The 19779-nt window shown below is 38.0% G+C and overlaps 1 protein-coding gene across 1 annotated transcript in view; it reads left to right on the forward strand.

The window, feature by feature from the left end:
- The window catches only part of atrnl1b (attractin-like 1b), a 79059-nt gene that overhangs the window by 37938 nt on the left and 21342 nt on the right, over window positions 1-19779 (forward strand). The window contains exons 22-26 of the mRNA XM_031751895.2: window positions 139-233; window positions 484-562; window positions 3623-3780; window positions 6059-6120; window positions 12887-12965. Coding sequence (XP_031607755.1) covers window positions 139-233; window positions 484-562; window positions 3623-3780; window positions 6059-6120; window positions 12887-12965 — 473 coding nt within the window. The remainder of the gene's footprint in view (window positions 1-138; window positions 234-483; window positions 563-3622; window positions 3781-6058; window positions 6121-12886; window positions 12966-19779) is intronic.

Raw genomic sequence — 19779 nt, forward strand, 5'->3', positions numbered from 1 at the left:
TCAGATTTTAGCCTCTAGCCTGTGGTGGTAAAGCTACATCTGCCAGCTAAGTTCTTGATGAAGCTGTCATCTACGTATGATGTACGGGACATGGGACAACATCTGAGTAATTTCTTTCCTGTCTGGTTTTCTAAACAGACAATCTCCTGATTGACTACCAGTTCACCTTCAGTCTCATCCAGGAAGATGATAATCACTACACTGCCATAAACTTCATGGCCTCGCCTGAGCAGGTAACTTCTTCAAGATGAGTTTTCAGTGAGTCATCGGGAACGATGTTAGAGTTAACATGAACGCCGCTCTCAGAGGCACTCACATTTAATTACGCTGGTTACTGGTCTATTATTTTTGATCATTAGAAACATTGAGCCTGACATTGCTGTAAAAAAAATCATCAACCTTTTCTAAGAGTTAGTAATTTAAATTATAAATTGTGCAGTATTTAGATGATTTCATTAATGTATTTATGTTTTTCATCTAAAGCAAACCAAGAATTTGGAAATGTCCATAAATGCGTCCAATAACTTCAACCTGAACATCACATGGTCGGTTGGATCAACAGGTACCCTTTTTTTTTCATTTTCTTTGTTTAAAAAAAAAAGCTTTTCTCAGTACTTTAAAGGCTTCTGGTGAGTTATTAGTCCCAGTCATTTTAGTATCCATCCTTTTTTTTAATCCATTATATCTGATATTCAGGGTTGGAGGTGGCTGAAACTTATCCCATCTGGCAAAGAGCAAAAGATGGGGTACACCCGGGACTGGTCACCACTATATTGCATGGCTAACTAGGGATGGGTATCGTTTAGGTTTTATCCAATACCGGTGCCAAACCGGTACTTTTGAAACGGTGCCGGTGCTTAAACGGTGCTCAAACCGGTGCTTGAAGAATGGAGAACACAAACTTTGTCCAAAAACCTCTTATGTTTTTATTTTTAGCAGTCTCTTTTTTTCTGCAAAATGATAACCAAGTTAGCCTTTTCTGTTGATACAACATACCTCCTTTGGTTGGAACCGGTGCTTAAACAATGGAAAACACAAACTTTGTCCTAAAACCTCTCATGTTTAGCTGTTTTTTTTTTTTTTGTTTTTGTTTTTTGTAAAAAGATAACAATGTTAGCCTTTTCTGCAGCTATAGGGCATATATGGTATCACTCTATCAAACAAGAAGACAGCCGCATGTAACTACGACGGTGTTTGCTAGTTCACCTTACGTGCATTAATTTAATAACGTGGTTAGCCTACTCAACGTAAATTACACACGAACAACATTAAGCTACTCGCCCAGAGGAGAACGGCTGCTGCTGCCATCATCATCCGTCATCATTTCTGCTACGCTGACAGGGCTAGGGGCCAGGACTCTACTCTTTGGGTTCTTGGGGGATGTTGCTAACTCCGGGTCCGATAACAGGCACCACACCTGCAAGTAGATGTGCACGGTGTGAGGTCTTGCAGCAAGCTATCAAATACGGTGCATTCCTTGGCTTTTAAAAAAACGCTATGCGTCGCCAGGTGTTTCATCAGATTCGAAGTGTTATCTCCTTTGCACAGTATCAGCTTAAAGCACTTGTTGCAGGCTGCTGAGTTTGCATCTTTTGCTGTGAAGTACAGCAAGACTTTTGACCGCTTCGCCTTGGCCATTTTTAATCTGTAGCTCTGCTCTAAAAGAACGTACGTACCTGGGCCCACCTACTATCCTTGGAAAGGTAAAATGATTGGCTAGAATCCAAAGTGTATGACATCTCAAGAAAAAAAAAAGCACCGAAATGTGCGCTGGTTTTCGGTCTGGTTACTACCGTTTATGTAACCGGTACCCATCCCTATGGCTAACACAGCAAGACAGAAAACCATTTACACTTTTTGGCCAATTTAGAATCACCAATTAACCCAACATGAATGTTTTTGGAGTGCAAGAGTACCCAGAGAGAACCATGTAGGCACAGGGAGAACAGACATAAGCAAGATTAGTAGTAGTGAGTTTGTCTCTCCTGTTCCAACTTCTTTGTCAGCACTTGGCCCCAAAGGTCACAAATAGTATTTGTGAAGTCGAGAACCAAGGGGAAATAAAAGTATCTTTCGGGGGGGGGAGTACAGTTTATTTTGTGATTTGCATGACAGAGGACATAAATGAATAGGCTGGGCCTCAGGAGGATATTTGGATGTTTTAAAAATGTCCAAAAAAACATCTTTAAAATTTTCTCATCATTCAAAGGTCACCAAAGCCAATATTCAAACTGACAACGATTTGCTGCTTATTTTTGTCCACATGGACTCAGGCTGATTAGATGTCCTCTATTTATTCTCAAGTCTGTGACATAAAAGGTTCCTATTGTTCCCACATTCACAGCACTAAATGAAATTATGACTAAGATGCTTTCAAATTGAACCTAATTACAAAACAAACCCCTTGTTTAATCAGTTGCATTCAATTTGAAAAAAAAAATGTATATAATAACAAATGTGATTAATACCATACAATCAGCGCTTTAAAAAAAAATAAAAATAAAAATAAATGTATATACAGTATAATGTCTCTGTGTGTGTAATATTATGATATAAATAATAAAGTAATGATTTAGTCAGTCAATATAAGAGAGATAACACGAACAACAACGCGCCTCCTCTTGTTAGTGTGTACCGTGTCACTGTTGAGTGGATATTATAGGTTCCCTGAGGAAAGACACCCAAGGACACTGCAGTCGTCCAGTGCCACTGTTTATCTCTGGCCTCCCCTCCTCTCAAGTCATCTGCCGCTTTCTCCTGTCCACACAGCACTGACATTTTCTAGCCACTAAGACACGTTAACCTCCCGCACGCCTCGCCACCACCTTAACCTTTTTGGAGTAGCGTTATTAATATTTGAAGTTGGGTCCCCTTTCTCTGCTAAGATATTGTGTCTCAGTAGGAACGGGACCCTCTTCACAATCGACGAGCGCGCCAAGCGCCTTTGGGTGGGGGAAGGAGAAGGGAGGGGAGGGGTGATTTCAATTAAGATAAACGTGCTCACGTAGCCACAGTCAAGCTGTCATTTTCACTGCTTTTGTTTCAGAGCCGTGGTTTGGAATGTCAATGTTGAGAACCCACTGACATGAGGAAGAATAAGAAATGACTTGGAACGTTTAGATAGATGGAAGATAGAGTTTTAAGAGTTTTAGTCCAGAATGTGTTTATATTGATTTCATTAGGGATATCAAGAAGTTTGTATACACAAGACACGTAAAATTTACAATTGAGTGTTTAGCATACCGAATTTTATTTAAGGCACGTTGCACCATCCTGTTTTAAAATGTTAAGATCCCACTGAGAGAAAAGCTAAAAATGGACACAAGCAAGGACTGATTCTTAACAATAGTGGATCTGAGCAGACCTCATGTAGACTTCATCTTCCATAGTTACATTAAGGCAAATTGTAGGTCTCAAAAAGACTAAATGTCCCTCTTTTAAGCTTTTCAACCACATCCCGAAATATGTAAAAAATATTGTTTTATATAAACAACAATGAGAGCTTTCCAGGTAATGCAATCATGATAACATATTGTTTTGGTTCAGTTCAGCCTCTGTATGTAGGTGCTCTTTTTGTGCGTTAGATGTTTATATTCTGAACATAAACTCTTTAACTCTACAGCTGGAACAATCTCTGGAGAGGAGGTGCCCATCGTGTCCAAAACAAACATCAAGGAATACAGAGACAGTTTCTCATGTGAGAAGTTCACCTTCAGAAGCAACCCTAACATTACTTTTTATGTCTACGTCAGTAACTTCTCGTGGCCCATCAAGATCCAGGTAAGAACTAAGCGTGTGACCTTGGACTGACTCATGAGAAGCGGATAAGACAGTGAGCTAATCCTCTCTTATGTGCTGTGACTGTTTTCAAAATGCTAAAAACACACGTGAATACAGTATGTATGAATAAATCTATAAAAGAATTAACACAAAAACACAAAAAGAGCAGGAGCAGCCATCTTTGCACATGCAGAGCTCCATTGTCACTCTGGGTGGTTTCGAGTGCACTCGATTGTAATTACACCTTCAATGAATGTGTGTTCATAGGTGCACAGCTGCTTTTTAGCAGGCAAAGGCAAAGCATTGTTTCAAATTTGTACCCCTCTCTCTGAATGGATCCAATTGAGGCTTTGATTGGTGGACCGCTTGAAAATACAACACTGAAAGATGTGTAGTCCATTTGCTTTTATCTACTTTGGGTTTGCAGGAAAACAAAAAGGTCTAGTGTAAAGGGATGGGGGATGGGCAGGGTTTCTTTGTAAGGAAAGCTTGCCCATGGCCAGCACACACGAGGAGTGTTCTTTGACATTTTAGGGATTTTAAATGTTACTTAACATTTTAATTCTATAAATTGTAACTAAGCCTTAGAAACACTCTCTCTGGAATATGCCAAGTTTGATATAAAGTACATTAGTACTATAATATGAAAGGTGTCACTTGTACAACCATGAAATTTAATACAACGAGATAACAATTGTCACCCCCCAAATATCACAGAATATCCATTTTGCTAATTAGTCCACTCCCAAATATTGATTTTTATATTTCGTCCTACAGTTTCACGAGGTAAATGAATGGAACACCTAGGAGTAATAATATCTTTGGGGTCAATCCATCTTTGGAGGGGGCCTGGTAATAGTTTTCTATTAGATTTCCCAGCCAACAGTCGCTTATTTATTATGGACTAGCCCGGGCTGTTACAGCAAATAGCTTCTGTAACAGGATAAGGTCTCTCTTTCTTTGCTTGTCTTCATGATGCATGGATGAGAATGGAGACCTGGATGAGATAAGACAGGATTTCTTCTTATGAGGGTTTGTATGTAAGGCCCAAACACATAAACAGAGCATTTAAATATAGACTTGGATCGTAAAGAGCAGCTTTCATGGAGGGAAAATGTTGCCACCTAATCGTATCGTCAGCTTGTTCCTCCATGTAATAAAAGGCCAATTGTAATAGAAGAATGTTCTCAGATGATGAAATTGATTGGCTGAGATGGATGAATTGAAATTGAATTAACCCTACACATATTGCTTTGACCTCATATCGTGTGAAAAACAACTTTATAAGCACTAAATAGACATGTCCAATTTACTTAAAAGCCAGCTAACATCTGTGCACAGTGTGCTTTGTGAGTCATGTTAGCCATGTCAGTAAGCATCTTATTTCAGATCAGTGATTCTCATTTTCTACTTAATAGGGTTGGAAAAAGTCAAAGGTGGCAGAAGTTTGGAGGGTAGATGAAGTTGTCATTAAAGAATATTAGCCTCGTGACTCTGTTATGCTATATGATCATTAATGTACCCCTTTCTGTTTCCTGTGATATTGACATAGCCAAATACTTAGCTAACCGCATCATTTCAATACAATCTAGACATATCTACAATAATAAATCAATGTGTAGGTTCAGCCACGTATCTTCTTCTTCTTCTTCTTTTTTTTGGAAGACCAGATTAATTTGATTGTAAAATTAGCATTCAGCGCAACAGATGTGACACAAGTAATCCACCTCTAAAAGCACAATTTGTTCCCCCGTTACCCAAACCAATGTGTTGCCAAACAGGGGCTCCAGATGACATTGTGTGTGTTTGTCTAAATGCTTTCAGGGTACAGTGCTTTCAAAACATCTACAGTAGATAATGACTTGTCACAATGATGTGGTCTGTTATATGTGATTTAGCTGCCAGGACTGTGCGTAATCTGTCTTTTAATGAAGATGAAACATATTTCTGATGAAGCGTCATTCACTGCCATGTTGCCTTTTGGATGCATTGGCTATTTTAGAGAGAGACTGTGTTATCGCTGAGATCAATAGGTTAAATGTAAAAAAAAAAAAAAAAAATCAGCATTGGGAGTTATTTTGGATTTTAAAATTTTTGTATTTATTTTTATTTATGCATCTGAAAAGAAAAATGCTATTAAAAATATTGAACATTAACCTTAAGACACAATTACAAATTTAGGTTAAATTATACATTTTAAATCTTAAAATTATAATGCATATCCATGCGTTTTCTCTCATAGTAAGTCATTGTTTATTGTCTTCCTTCCATCCACTAGATCGCCTTCTCCCAGCACGGTGGGATTATGGATCTCGTCCAGTTCTTTGTTACATTTTTCAGGTAAGTGTATAAAATATTTATTTATTCCTAAACATGAACTCAGTCATTTCTTTTAGTCACAAAGCCTTGAGACAGGTTCACAACAACCTGGCAACCATTGCTAGGAAGCCAGTTCTGAATTGCCAGCAACTTTCACCAACCGCTTGTGGACAAGTAATTCTACCAATACAAATCGTGGTTATGACAGCGTCACCGACTGGTTTCTAGGCTTGTGAGACTGAAGCCTGGTGTTACGTTGAGATGGTTCAGTCTAAGAAAAACAGTGTAAATAAATAAGTGTATATAATAAGAAAAAGCTGTTGTTTAAAAAATTATTGAAACCCAATTAGTTTTGCTTTTCAGATATGTATGTTTCACTTGGTGAACAACTGCGTGAACAAATAAGAGTTGAGCAATAATGTTTCCCAGCATAAAGAAAACTCGTATTGAATGATGGTGAAAGGACCATTAATGCCAAATTATATATTTTAAGGTTGCCGTGACATGCATTAAACGTCTTTTGTAGGGAAGCCCTCCTTTGTTCGGGTTGCCAGGCCATAACCTGGTATATATATTAGCAGCAACAGAGCAGCAGGCTCAGTGAAAAGAGCCTTGGTTTTAAACTTGTCCTCCGCAGCCCACACCTGTCAGTCACTGAAAGCATCTGAGACATTATAAAATGAACTACACCACCAAATGGGCCTGACTGCATCTAAAAGCATTTCACTTTAAAACTACAGAAACTGCTCTTCTCAAATGTTACACAACACAGTGGTAAATATTCTTACTGAACTTTTTAAAAACTTCCTAATGGAAAAAAATGTTTTAAATGATTAATTTTATACTTGCGCTCTGTTTTATTTAATTTTTGCAATGCATCCCTACTGTTTGGAAACAGGGCTGTAAGTGTTCTCCAGTCGGGAAACATTATCCACTATATCGTCACTCTCAGCTCTGGTCTCCTGGGCCTTACTGAGTTATGTGAGCCTGTTAGGTCAGTTCTGCTAACCGAGTACATGTAAATGCTTCTTGTGTCTTCAAGGTAGCAATTTTCCTTTTTCAAGTGCCAAATGAACTGCCAGTTGCAATTTAAATAGGTGCATATTTCTATGAAAGTGCCATCTAAATAGAAGGTGTGGGCGATCAAGATATGAGGGCTGTTAATGATTTTTCATCCAGAGAGCTGCGATGAAAGTCTTTCATCATTGAAATGTTTAAAAGGAGTAAATTGGGCTGTCTCAAAGGTACATCAAAGTCTGAATAAGTTAAGAAGATGTGAGTATAATTGCAAAATTTATACTGTAAGTTATCCTAAATATTGCTCTTGGAAAAGGTTCAGAAGCCGTTCCCCATAGCCGTACATGTGGTTTCTGAGCATCGTTAATACCTAATGCACTTGTCTTTTCTTGCTGACACTAACTTTTATTCATAAATGCTATGGTTACTGACTTATAGCAAGAGTTGTTTTCTGTGTATACGTGTTCATTTTTTGAACTTGTGCTGCCCAGAGTAGCTAAATGGACTAAAATGCTATGTGTGTAGGTGTCACGAAGGGAATAGAAGATCATCTTTGCCCAAGGCACCTGCCCATCATTACACAACCCACAATAACTTTCCCGTAAAGCTGTCACACAAACAGTGATCCTCTGCTTCAAGCGTATCACGTTACAGTTCAATAGCCAATTTCAGGAATCTCTGGAAAGAAAAAGAGAGGCTGATAGTTTAGTTTGTCTGAAATGTATTACACACAAAAAACAGTTTTGAACAGGTTCACAACATGGACAGAACGCAGCTACAGTTTGGTCTTTTTTTTTGTTGTTTCAGTATTAGTTTTAAAAACTGTTTATGCTTTCTAAGTATTTCTAAGCTCCAGGATTTGTTTCCATTGTTAGAGAGATGATAATAATTCTCATAATGTCTACATCGTCCTTCTGTTGTCCAGTTTTTCCTGACCCATGAAAAAGAAAAGAAAAAAGCCTTGATGCAGTGACAAACAGCTTGTTTTTTTTTTTCTGAAGAGGGATGAAATCCGCAGGAAACATAATCAGCTTGATGACAAAATGTCAAATCACCCCACAGGGTTTCTAGGCCTCCTTGTATAAGAGGTAGAGGGCGAAGAAATGACAGCATGACTCTTCTTCAACTGCGTTTATTCAGTGTTTACTTTACCTTTTCCACTGCAAGCCTTTTGACACCTAGTATTTTTCCATTATTTCCATATTTCTTCTTCATCTGAATTTATAAACAAAATTTGTGTACTTCACTTGTCTAAGTTGTGATCTAGTTAGCGTGATTACGCTTTGTGTTCTCATTGCTGTAGAACATTTCTAATAGGATGTCTTGTTGCACTTCACTAACAACATACTGAAAAACTCCTTGTGATGAAAATCATTAACTTGAAAAGTGGTCGAGCCAAACCTTTTCCTGCATCACCAAAGAATCTGTTTATGTCGTGATGCTTTTTGAGACCTTTACTGCAGCTTTCTTGTGTGTCTTGTCTTGGGTTCGGTCATGGTTTAAAGAGGGGAACGCTTAATTTGTTGGAGATCAGGTGAATTAAACAGACTGTGTCTGTGAAGGTTCTCAGTTATCCAGGTCATCGTAGTCTAAGGAGCTTGGAAAGAAAAGCATCTGGACTTCTTCAAGTTTTCTTGAAGACATTTCACCTCTCATCCGAGAAGTAATAAGTGCAATTGGTGGAGATTCACAGATTTTATAAGGAAAGATGCCATCCATGTCCACTGTGAACAACCATCTTTGAACAGAGGCGGTGGCTTTTGACACCAACTGTCTGCCATCTATAATCCAGTTTTGAGATACCTTCCCAGATGCCTTAACGCCCACTCACATCCTAAACCATTTGACCTCAGGAAATCACATGATAGGGTTGGGCAAGGTTTCACAATGGGTCCACCTGAATCCTTGGCTAATTGTGACCCACACCCGTTTTCACACCTTGGCTCATGTGATTAGGTAGAGCAGCGGTCCCCAACCCCCGGGCCTCGGACCGGTACCGGTCCGTGAGTCGTTTGGTACCGGGCCGCGAGAGTTGAGGCTCAGGTGTGAAATGTATGGTTTTCAGGGTTTTTATCAGTTTTCAGCGTTATTTTGTTATCGTTTTTATCGTTAACTCGGTTTTCCTGGGTCTTTTCACGTGTGTTATGAATAAATCTTGTTTTTTTCGGTACCGGTACTAGTTTTATTTTGTTGTATTTATCCGCGACACCTTAAAGGCCGGTCCGTGAAAATATTGTCGGGCATAAACCGGTCCGTGGCGCAAAAAAGGTTGGGGACCGCTGAGGTAGAGGATCATAAGGGGGTCCATAACCCTTTTGGGGACACTCCCATAGGCCTTAAATCTGGGACTCTCCACCATTTGACCCTAGAACTGAAGATGCTTCTCGGATGAGAGCTGAAACGTCTTCAAGAAAACTTAAAGAAGTCCAGGCGCTTTTCTTTCCGAGGTCATTAGACTAATCAGACTATATTAATCCATTTCTTTACGCAAAGAAAAAAAACAAAAAAACAAACCTTACTTGACTATATCCAATCCAATCCAACGTTATTTATAGAGCAAAAACAACAACAACAATAATAAAAAAAACAGCATAGTTGACCAGAGTGCTTTCCACTTTGTACTTCCATGCGTATGGCAGAACAATCTCAACTTTTCTGCATTTTTAGGCAATGCATGCCTTATATGAGGCTACCTCCACTTTTTTAAATGTTGAGACCGATACCTGGTTTTTACTCAGTCGTGAGCATCTCTTCATCAGGCTAAGCAAAATAGGATAATGAATAGCCCAACTCCTAGAGAGCATCTTTCTGTTGGATTTAGGGCTGCCACAAACGATTATTTTGATAGTCGACTAGTCACCGATTATTTTTGCGATTAGTCGACTAATCAGATCATGCATCCATTGAACGTAAAACGTACAGCTTATTGCACCAGCATGCATCTGCTCTTATATAACTATCATTAGCTTACAACTTTAAGTGTTTAAGGTATGTGCTAACTAAAAATGAAGACAAGATGATAGTTTATTAAATTTAAATGAAATTTGCAGATTGTTTTGGTGGAGTTTAATAAACGCAGCCGTCTGCTCCTTGCTATCTAAAATATAACAGGACACCGGAGTATATTCTGGAGCATCTCACACTTCTGATAATCAGGTGTCTGCTTGACGTTTATTCAGCTGTGTAAAAACTATAACTTTCAGCCAAACCGATTTACTCATGAACAAATAAAATACTGAAAAAAGCCAAACAATAACATTTTTAAGTTATCTAAGTGGCTTATATATCATGTTTAACCTGAGTAGCGAAAGATTTGCCGGGAGTCCGGTGTTCTCACCGGCTCTAGTGAGCCTTGCCCCCGGCTAGCTATGGAGCTAGTGGGTAACAGACGTCTCCGAAAACGTCGGAGCGCTTTTGCAAATATGTGGTGTCTTGATAAACTGAGCAGATATTTGAAGTTTACACAGTTACATTCTCGCCTGAAAATATGTTAAACGTTTATTTTGTGACCCAGAAAGAATAATAACAGTAACATTAAAACTAACTAGCTGCCGCCATTGTTGGAAACTGAGCTGAGCTGCGCTATGAATTCTGGGACAGTTTCTTCTTCTTCGGGGTTTAACGGCAGCTGGCATCCTTGTACATGCAGTGCTGCCATCTTCTGTTTCAGTCCGTTATTACACTCTTAAATCCTACTACTTATTCCTGCATCTTTTGGGATCTTACAAAGCTTCAAACGACGCGTCGACTATTAAATTAGTCGTCGACGATTTTGATAGTCGACGTAATCGTGACTAGTCGACTAATCGTGGCAGCCCTAGTTGGATTAATGGTGGAACTTTTTTTAATCATGTGGTCATCTGTCATTGTCTGTGGACATTTAGCCCATATTTAAGCCATATATTTCTTTAAGCCCATATTGATTATACAACAGATCATATATCCCTAATTATTTGTTGGAGAATTTGGTTTGTCCTTTATTACCTTAAAACCAAAACATAAACATTTGATAAACACATAAACAATCTGATGTTTTTCCCCCCAACAGCACAGTTAAATGCAACTGGGATTTAAGCTCCTTTAGTATATACAGCCGAAAATCTGTCTGGTCATTTCTGCCACATGAAAATCCCATTCAGACGCTCACAACCCCTTTTTCTGCCGCTCACTGTTATCTTCAAAGGTGTCTAAGATGGCTCAAGTACTTCTAAAAGAATGAAACGGTTTCAAAGCTTAAAATAAATTTCATGTGTGACCATGATATTTGAAGCAGAGTTTGACTTCAGTCAACGCTTAAATTTCACTTGACTTATTTTTTTCTTTTCCTGTTATCGCTTTCTTCAACCATCCTGGCCAATGGATCTAGCGAGTGTGGTAATCTCAACTTTACACACAAAACAAATTAGCCCACGATGTTGCAGCTAGTTTTGTAACTATGGTGAAATGTGCTTATTGGACCAGACTTCTTGTTGTAGAAATGTAGGATATCCCTCAAGTCAACGTCTTACTGTTCATATTGCAGCATTTCAAATCAAAACGGCATCGCCTTTGTTCCTGTGCATCATCACGGGTTTAATTTCAGTGATTAGAGAACAGCTAGAAGGAAATGAGAAAATACTTAACCTTATTTGTTTCAAGTGGATAAAATGTTCAAATTTCAGATTGTTCAAAGTAATTGATTGAATGAAATGTAAGCCAACACTAATACTTTCCAAGAGCTTGCTTAGGTAAAAACACCATTTGGCACATGTTCTTAATTAAAACAAAAAAAAAAAATCTAAAATGTCTCTTTAGCAGATAATAATCTTTACATTCTCATCTGTCACATGGATAATGAAGTGGAAGCTCTCAATCAGTCATATTTTTCTATCCCGGTAGAGCTCGGACCTTGCTGAATTTCCCTTGACTAATGTGCTGTCGGATTATTAATTGAAGTAATCAGCCAAAATATTCAGTCTACTGAGAAATGAATATTCCGCCTCTTCAAATCATCTTCCCTGTTTTGTTAGGAGGAAACTTTGAAAATTCGAGTCTGTCCTGTCTCGACCACTGATAATGTCAGGAGTTTAATCATGTCGAAGCTACGTACTCGTACTGTAAGAAAAGCTCACAAAATTGAGCTCATTATTTTGCGGAATTGCTGGAAGTTGCTCGGCCGCTTAGATTAGAAGAAAAGGGCTAATGTGGCTTTGTCCAAACATGATAAAGCTTACTAATTAATAAATGATATGCCCTTTGTTTAGATACAAAAAATAAACAATACGACAAGCTGTGAGGTGTTACGCAGAGCTGGTACTTGAAGGATTGCCTACTCCTTTGACCCAAAGTGAGATAATGCTTTCAACAAGCTTGCAAGTAAAAATATAATCTGCCAGTTTTTTCTTGTGTGTGTGTGTGTGTGTGTGTGTGTGTGTGTGTGTGTGTGTGTGTGTGTGTGTGTGTGTGTGTGTGTGTGTGTGTGTCTGTCTGTGTGTGTGTGTGTGTGTGTGTGTGTGTGTCTGTCTGTGTGTGTGGGGGGTTTTTTTCCTTCCTTTTTTTGCCCCCATGCACTTTGACAATTGTACAGTCTTTCAAACTGAAAGCAAAAACTTTCAGCTCAATTAAAAGCAGCATGTCCGCGGTCACGGTGACATTCATTCAGGTTGCTTGCAACCAAAAAGGAGCTCTACTGTAGCTAGAGACTTTAAATGATTTCATATGGGACTACCTTAATGTTACATATGAAAAAATAGAATTTTTTGCTGACATTGTTTCCTCTATGTCAAAACAGTTGCTTTCTGTCACTACTCCTGGTGGCAGCGGTGGTGTGGAAGATCAAACAAACCTGCTGGGCTTCTAGACGGCGAGAGGTAAGTCGATAAAACACACCGTGCTTGCATAAATACACCTGACTTTAACAAATTGTGAATATGTGCAGCTGGTTGTTTATGCAAAAGCATTTGGCGTTTTAAGGAACGTGGGATGACAATCACTGTATGTTGTTACAGCTTCTGTTCCAAATGCACATAACCCCTCTCGTCTCAGAGGCTGTATGACTTCTGCTGTTTAGTGAAATCAAAAGGAAAGAGGGCAGCATTTGTTCTTTCTCTTCAAGATGGTGTCTGAAATCAGATTTCAAGAGTTGTATGGGAGTTGGTAATGCTGTAGTACCCACAGAGTGGAGAGTTGAGCTCACTGTGGTATTTGTAAAATCAGAAGTTGGAGCTTAACTCAGATGATAACTGTGGTTAAAGGACTGCTTTCAGACTGGTAGATCGTGGTTTGATTACATTTTTTAATGCATATAGTTCTGTCCATTTCTTCATATTTTCCTCACCCCTCATATTTTGCCAGGAAAATATATATACACATTATATATGGCAAAATGAGAGTGGGCACAATTCTAAAGAGTTGATATGACCAACTTCTTGTAATCTATAGGAATAGCTTGACAGATTTATTGGAGGATATGCCAGAGTTCTTTGGATGTTGACTGCCTTTTGTTCTATGAGAGAGTCTCCGTTGTGGGGCAACCTGTTAACGCAGATTTTCAGTCCAGTTCTTGTGTAATTTGAGAGATCTCAAGCCTTGTTTGCCTTTGTTAAAAATGGCTTCTTTACAGCCACCCTTCCACTTCTGAGGAGGTTTCAGAAAATAGTAGATGGATCAACTGAAGGGTCAGATGTATCTCTCAAGTCTTGTGTCAGATCGTTTCTGGATTCTTTTCCTATTTCTTAAGGATGTGACTTTTAGATACTTTTAATTTGCTGTTGATAGTTTTTAGGCCTGTCACACCATGCCATAATGTGGCATGTGTTTAGCTAATTCGTCTTAGGGAATTACCTTGTTGGTGCAAAAATACTACTTTATACCAGCTAAACTGGCATTTTATGACTTTGGCATTTTCAAAGAAAAAACTAAAGAAATTGGAGGAAATTTTCTTTCTTTTTTTTCTTTTTTTTTGCAACAGGCTGCTAGTAAGAAAGTGTCTAAAGATACAATTTAAAATTTCTTTGCTAAATTGTGTGTTACACGTGGATAGAAAATTGACTCATCCCTTCTGATTGCTCAGGTGTCATCGTTAGGCTGATGATGGTACAGGCTGTAAGGTTCTCAGCATGATGTTTAGACCTCCTTTTAGAGGGCTTTAGGCTGACCATTTGATTATTTTGTCAGAAATACTTATGATTAACAGTAAAGATGATAATTGTGATAAATTGTGAATTTAAGTTTAATGGCCCAGTGGAAAGAAGAACGAGAAAGGAGAAAGTGCAGATACTGTGAATGACCAAAGGAAAAGGTGGATATTAATCATTAAAATTCAACGTTGGAAAGATAGGGTTGAAAAAGACGGGGGAGAAAAAGGATTATAGATGAGATGATTGGCAGTGGAAATTATAAGAGAGGGTTAGAAGGATACTGTGGAGGAAATTTAGGGAAAAGCAAATATATGCAAATTCATCTCACTGCCCTTAACCCGAACTGTATCGACTGGTTTCTCGTTTCTATCAGAGTAACCGACATTTCCATCTCCTCAGTGAATCCATACATTCTCCTGGACGCTGTTTGATACTCAATAGCAGGAAGTTTCATTTGGTGCATATCCAGCCTTTATGACATGCGGGCTACTAATAAATCTCTCACAATTTATATCCCCATCGGGGATGACATTGATAATTATGGGATCTGAATTTTATATTCTCTAATTGATATATGAAAATAAACAAGAATGATAGCTGCTGTGAGTTCGAATCATGCCTATCCAAAGAATTAAAGTCAATAAAAAATTAATGCGAGCAGATGGCTCATGACATTAAAATTCTGCTCACTTTTCTGTTTGCTCATCTGTTCTGTCACTGTCCTTCAGGCGTCAGATCAAAACAAATGCATAGTTAAATAAAAACCCCTATATCTTAATTTCTCTGGGTTAAAAGTTTTGTTGTGGCTAAAAGAACGTGTGTGTGTGTATATATATATATATATATATATATATATATATATATATATATATATATATATATATATATATATATATATATATATATATATATATATATATATATATATATATATATATATATATATATATATATATATATATATATATATATATATATATATATATATACATATATAGTTCATATTATTTATTGATCTGTATCTGAAGGCACAGCTGCTGGAGTTTCGTGTCTAAAGTAAAGGCTCAGTCACACAGGCTTACAGACTGGTCAGAGGCAGGGAAAAATGCGTATACTGTGACTAGTGGCTGAGTGGTTACTGGCTGTCTACAGGTAAAATTAGTTGCAAAGAGGGTTGGAAGCAGATTGCATCAGTCACCTATTTAAAAAAGTACAGAATTGTATGATTATTGCCTTATTATTGATATGTCAGTACAGACCTTCATAGATTATACAGAGTGAAAACTTGCACCAGTTAGAAAGGATGAGGCTTTGATTTCTGGTGCACGGTTTTATAAATATGTGAAAAACAGTAGCTCAAGGTTTCCCTTATGTTCTTTTCAGAAGCCCTACTTTTAAAGAAACATTTTAAGGAGAAGCAGTGTTGGTAACCTTTTCCTGAAAGCTGTAACAGCCTGGAGGGTGTTATTCAGCGCTGTAATGGGTGCTTCAGCTGTGCAAGTAGTTTTTAACTACTTCTTATGTGGCTGTTCTCATGAGCACTCTTCCACAATACCTAAGAGATTGTTACAGAACCAGTTAAGGTCTTTTTTTATGTGCTATCTGAGTAAAAAAGTTTCATATATCAAGTAGGACTTCTAGTGCATTATTTTTCTGAGTGCTTGCATGTTTTTGAAGCTATAAGCTCGAACCACTAATTTTCATCTTCACAGCTCATGCTGCTATTACTGTAGTAATAGCAGCATGAGCTGTTACAATAATTTTTTATTGATTATGATTACATTAAAAATGTTTCAGCTGGAAAAAGGATCCAACGTTTCTGTGAGTGACCTTCAGCTTACATCTTCATCTTGGATTTCTTTAGTAAACTCTATTGTAAGTCTATACGTACAAGTTATTTTATAACAGACTTGCATGCCCATGCACCCTCTGCCTAGTTACTTTCATTCAGTTTGGACATTCACATGGAGAGCCTGCTGGATTAGGTGCAGTTCTTAAACCAACTAGGTGTATAACTTGTAAAGTTGTCCCAGTACTGGCTTGCTATCCTCAGGACTGTCTCAGTAACGAACAAAATTAATTCAGTTCAATTCAATTTTGTTTATATAGCGCCAAATCACCACAACAGTCGCCTCAAGGCGCTTTATATTGTAAGGTAGTCCCTACAATAATACATATAGCGAAAAACCCAACAATCATATGACCCCCTATGAGCAAGCACTTTGGTGACAGTGGGAAGGAAAAACTCCCTTTTAACAGGAAGAAACCTCCAACAGAACCAGGTTCAAGGAGGGGAGGGTTTCTTGGAAAATTTGTACAATTATGCATTGCCTTTTCACATTTGAAAAGTGCTTCATAACCTGTATATTATCTTTCTAATGTTTGCCATTATAAATGCCAATATTACAGAATAAGTTAGAAGGAAACATGAGACAAGCAGGAGTGTTTTGGAAATGTTGAAAAAGCTTAAAAGATTTGGAGCAAAATAGTCCGAAGATTGAAATACATGATTGATGGCGGTATAAACAGAGGATGCTAAACAAAGGAAGCTGAGGGCGTCTAAAGCTTGCTGCTGTATTTTTACAGTTAATTAAGAAATCCTCCATCAGGTGCAAGGATGACTTCATATGGAGTTATGCTCTTCACACAGTGGGAGGGTGAAAGGATGGATTGGAGTTGGACCATAATCAATCCTAAGAGGAAATAAAAAGTAATATTGCTTTTTTCCCCCCTTTTTTTCTGTTTGTCATTGCCTGCTCTAAAGGCAATTACACAAAATCACCTTCATTTCCTAGAGAGGACACTCTTAGGTTTGCTCATTTTACACAGCCAATTCTGGACATTAAACATATTAATCTCCATTAGGCTTCAGTGAGCACATTTTATAGGTACACGATTTAATGATTAAGTTAACATTTATTTCAGGGTAAATACATTGTGTTTACTAGTTGAACACGTATGGTCAAACTGCTTTTTTTTTTTTTTTTTTTTACTTGAGTCCTGTGCCCATCAATTTACCTGGGGAAAAGGTGATTCAAAAGATTATAAGAGTGTCACTTTCTTTCTCATCAAGCTACACATTGATTCAATAATTTTTAAAATAACTCTGTTACTGTAGATTTGAAGGATTATTTTCTAATCCACCAGTTTTGTCCTTATTTTTCACTGTTACTCAGATAAATATCCAGTGCCAAGTGAGGGTGGAAAACGGAATGTCTGATTTACTACACTGCTTGTAATACTATGTATTTGATGTTGCGTAGTAACCAAAGTAAAGTTATAACTACTTTCAGTGTTGAAACGGTAGTAAGTCTCCTGTAGTATTAGGTAAACCGACTCAGTGCTGTCAGTGTTGTCTCATTGGTGAGCTGATTTGGCTCTTTTGTAAACACTGTGTCCAGTTAATTTGAAAGAATTGGTGTACAGCCTCAGCACTTACAAGACTTGTCCAAATACAAGATGGGAGGATTTGGTCTGCGGGGCCATTTAAGCCTCAATCTGACATAAGGGCATGGAATGAATGAGTCCTAATGAGGCTTTCAGGAATGGCAGAGACAATAATGAGATTCTGATTAGGCCAAGTGGCATATGGATGTCTGATACTTGGTATTGGCTTTTTGATGTGAAGTCTGTATTACTCCTTCTGGACTGTGTTAGATCGAAAAGGCAATATTTTTATATGATATTTGTATTTGTGTTTTTTTTTTTCATGGGATCAAATTTGACAAGAGTGTTTCTATATATCCAAGCAATCATTGTCATAATAATAAGGACATAATCCTAAAAAAATAGCTGTGAATGGAGGATACCCAATAATAAACAAGAGCATTCCAGGAGCCTTAAAATGGAGAATATGTAATTCCTTCTATTAAGTTAATCTTACAAAGCTGATCGTTTACCACACTAAAGGAATAATTGAATAAGGGGTTTCTATTTGTGTGGACTTGAAAGGATGTGGTTCCAAAGTGACAGCTTTTATATTTGAATAATTTTAGTTGAGGGTAGGTGACAAGACTTGGATCCTGAGTGGGGAAAAAGGGAGGAAGACAACAGCTGTAAATGCCACAGAAGAGGACAAGGGCTGACCTCTTTGAAGCTACCTGTGGGGAGAACAGAAGGGAGGGAGTGTTGACATTTCACGAGACTGCAACACAAAGATGATACACACACAAGCACATGGATTTATCTAATGCAGCTCCTCTCTTTATCTCTCTCACACACAGAGACATGCCTCGCAACATATGTAAATACAGATGGTTGTGTAGAGCAATGTTTTTTGGTGCTATTGTAGGAGAAAGGACCATTATTATTACATTATCGTGGCCTTCATAACTACTGATGGGCAGATCTGATGGCGTGATGATTGTTGTGTCAGCTGAAGACAAGCAAGTGAGGAATGTAAAAGTTAAGCGCAAAGGCTTGTGGTATATCTTTATTTCAGTATATGAACTTTTGCCTTGGGACTCTAGCTATTGGATGTATTGAGTACAGTCAAGCTCATTCTTCTATTGTTTTCAGTCTCATTATCACAGCTTTGAATAAGCAAGGTACATATAAACACAATTTGAACATTCTGCAATAATAGAATATTCCACGATCACCAGTTTGCAAACTGGAAGTGTCTGTTGGTGTAATGTGTAGATTCTTTTGTCTATTAGTTACAGTATCTCCCTAATGTGGGCATTTTATAGTTATTTGTTTTGGTTGTTCTGAAGACCACATGACCATCAATTTCTTGCAAATGCGTAGACGTGCGCTCACAGAAAACACACTCAAGTTATTGCCAACACATCATCTACACAAACCAGGAAATGGAATGAAAACAGCTGCTTGTGTGTGATGTTCACAGCTGTGAACATCACACACATCGGCATGAGTGTTTATTGCAAGTGATCACAATAACATTCACTTTAATTTTCCTTGCAAAGAACGTAAACAAATACTCCATTGACAAGGCAAAAACATGGCATTCCAAAGAGGACTCCATGCATTTGATTGCCTAGCACCTAAATACACGTCCTGCTTTTACATACAGGCACCAAGAGCCTTAAGTATCACCCAAAATAGCCACTTCAAAACACCCCTTTGGATTGCCTGATTTATTATTGTGCTCTCATTGACAGAAGTGAAAGGAACACATTACTAACCACATAATTTTCGCTTGTCCCTCTGCAGACTTGTTGGTCTCAGTGTCTGCTCTTGAAGAGCTCAATCAGCAGTCATCGATTGCTACAATAAGATTATCCTACTCTTAAGCCTCTTGTCACCTTGATTGTCCTTTGTTCAGTTTAAAGTTTGCGCTCTAATAATTCCACCTTAAGTTACACATCGAGCACAACTGTCATTAGTAGTACAACTTACGCCACAGTTTACCCTTGGAAGTTTAGAAGCCATCTTACTAATAAGTGGCTGTTTTATATATTCATTTAACCTCCCATACTCAAGCACTAAAGCATTTTGTTTTCCATTTTATGAAGTGTTTACTTTTATTTCCATTCTGCAGGACTGAGCCGGTGGGTACAGCCAGTGATCTTTGAAAGGGACA

The sequence above is a fragment of the Oreochromis aureus genome, linkage group 8 (genome assembly GCF_013358895.1).
Source record: "Oreochromis aureus strain Israel breed Guangdong linkage group 8, ZZ_aureus, whole genome shotgun sequence".
NCBI classification, from domain to species: domain Eukaryota; kingdom Metazoa; phylum Chordata; class Actinopteri; order Cichliformes; family Cichlidae; genus Oreochromis; species Oreochromis aureus.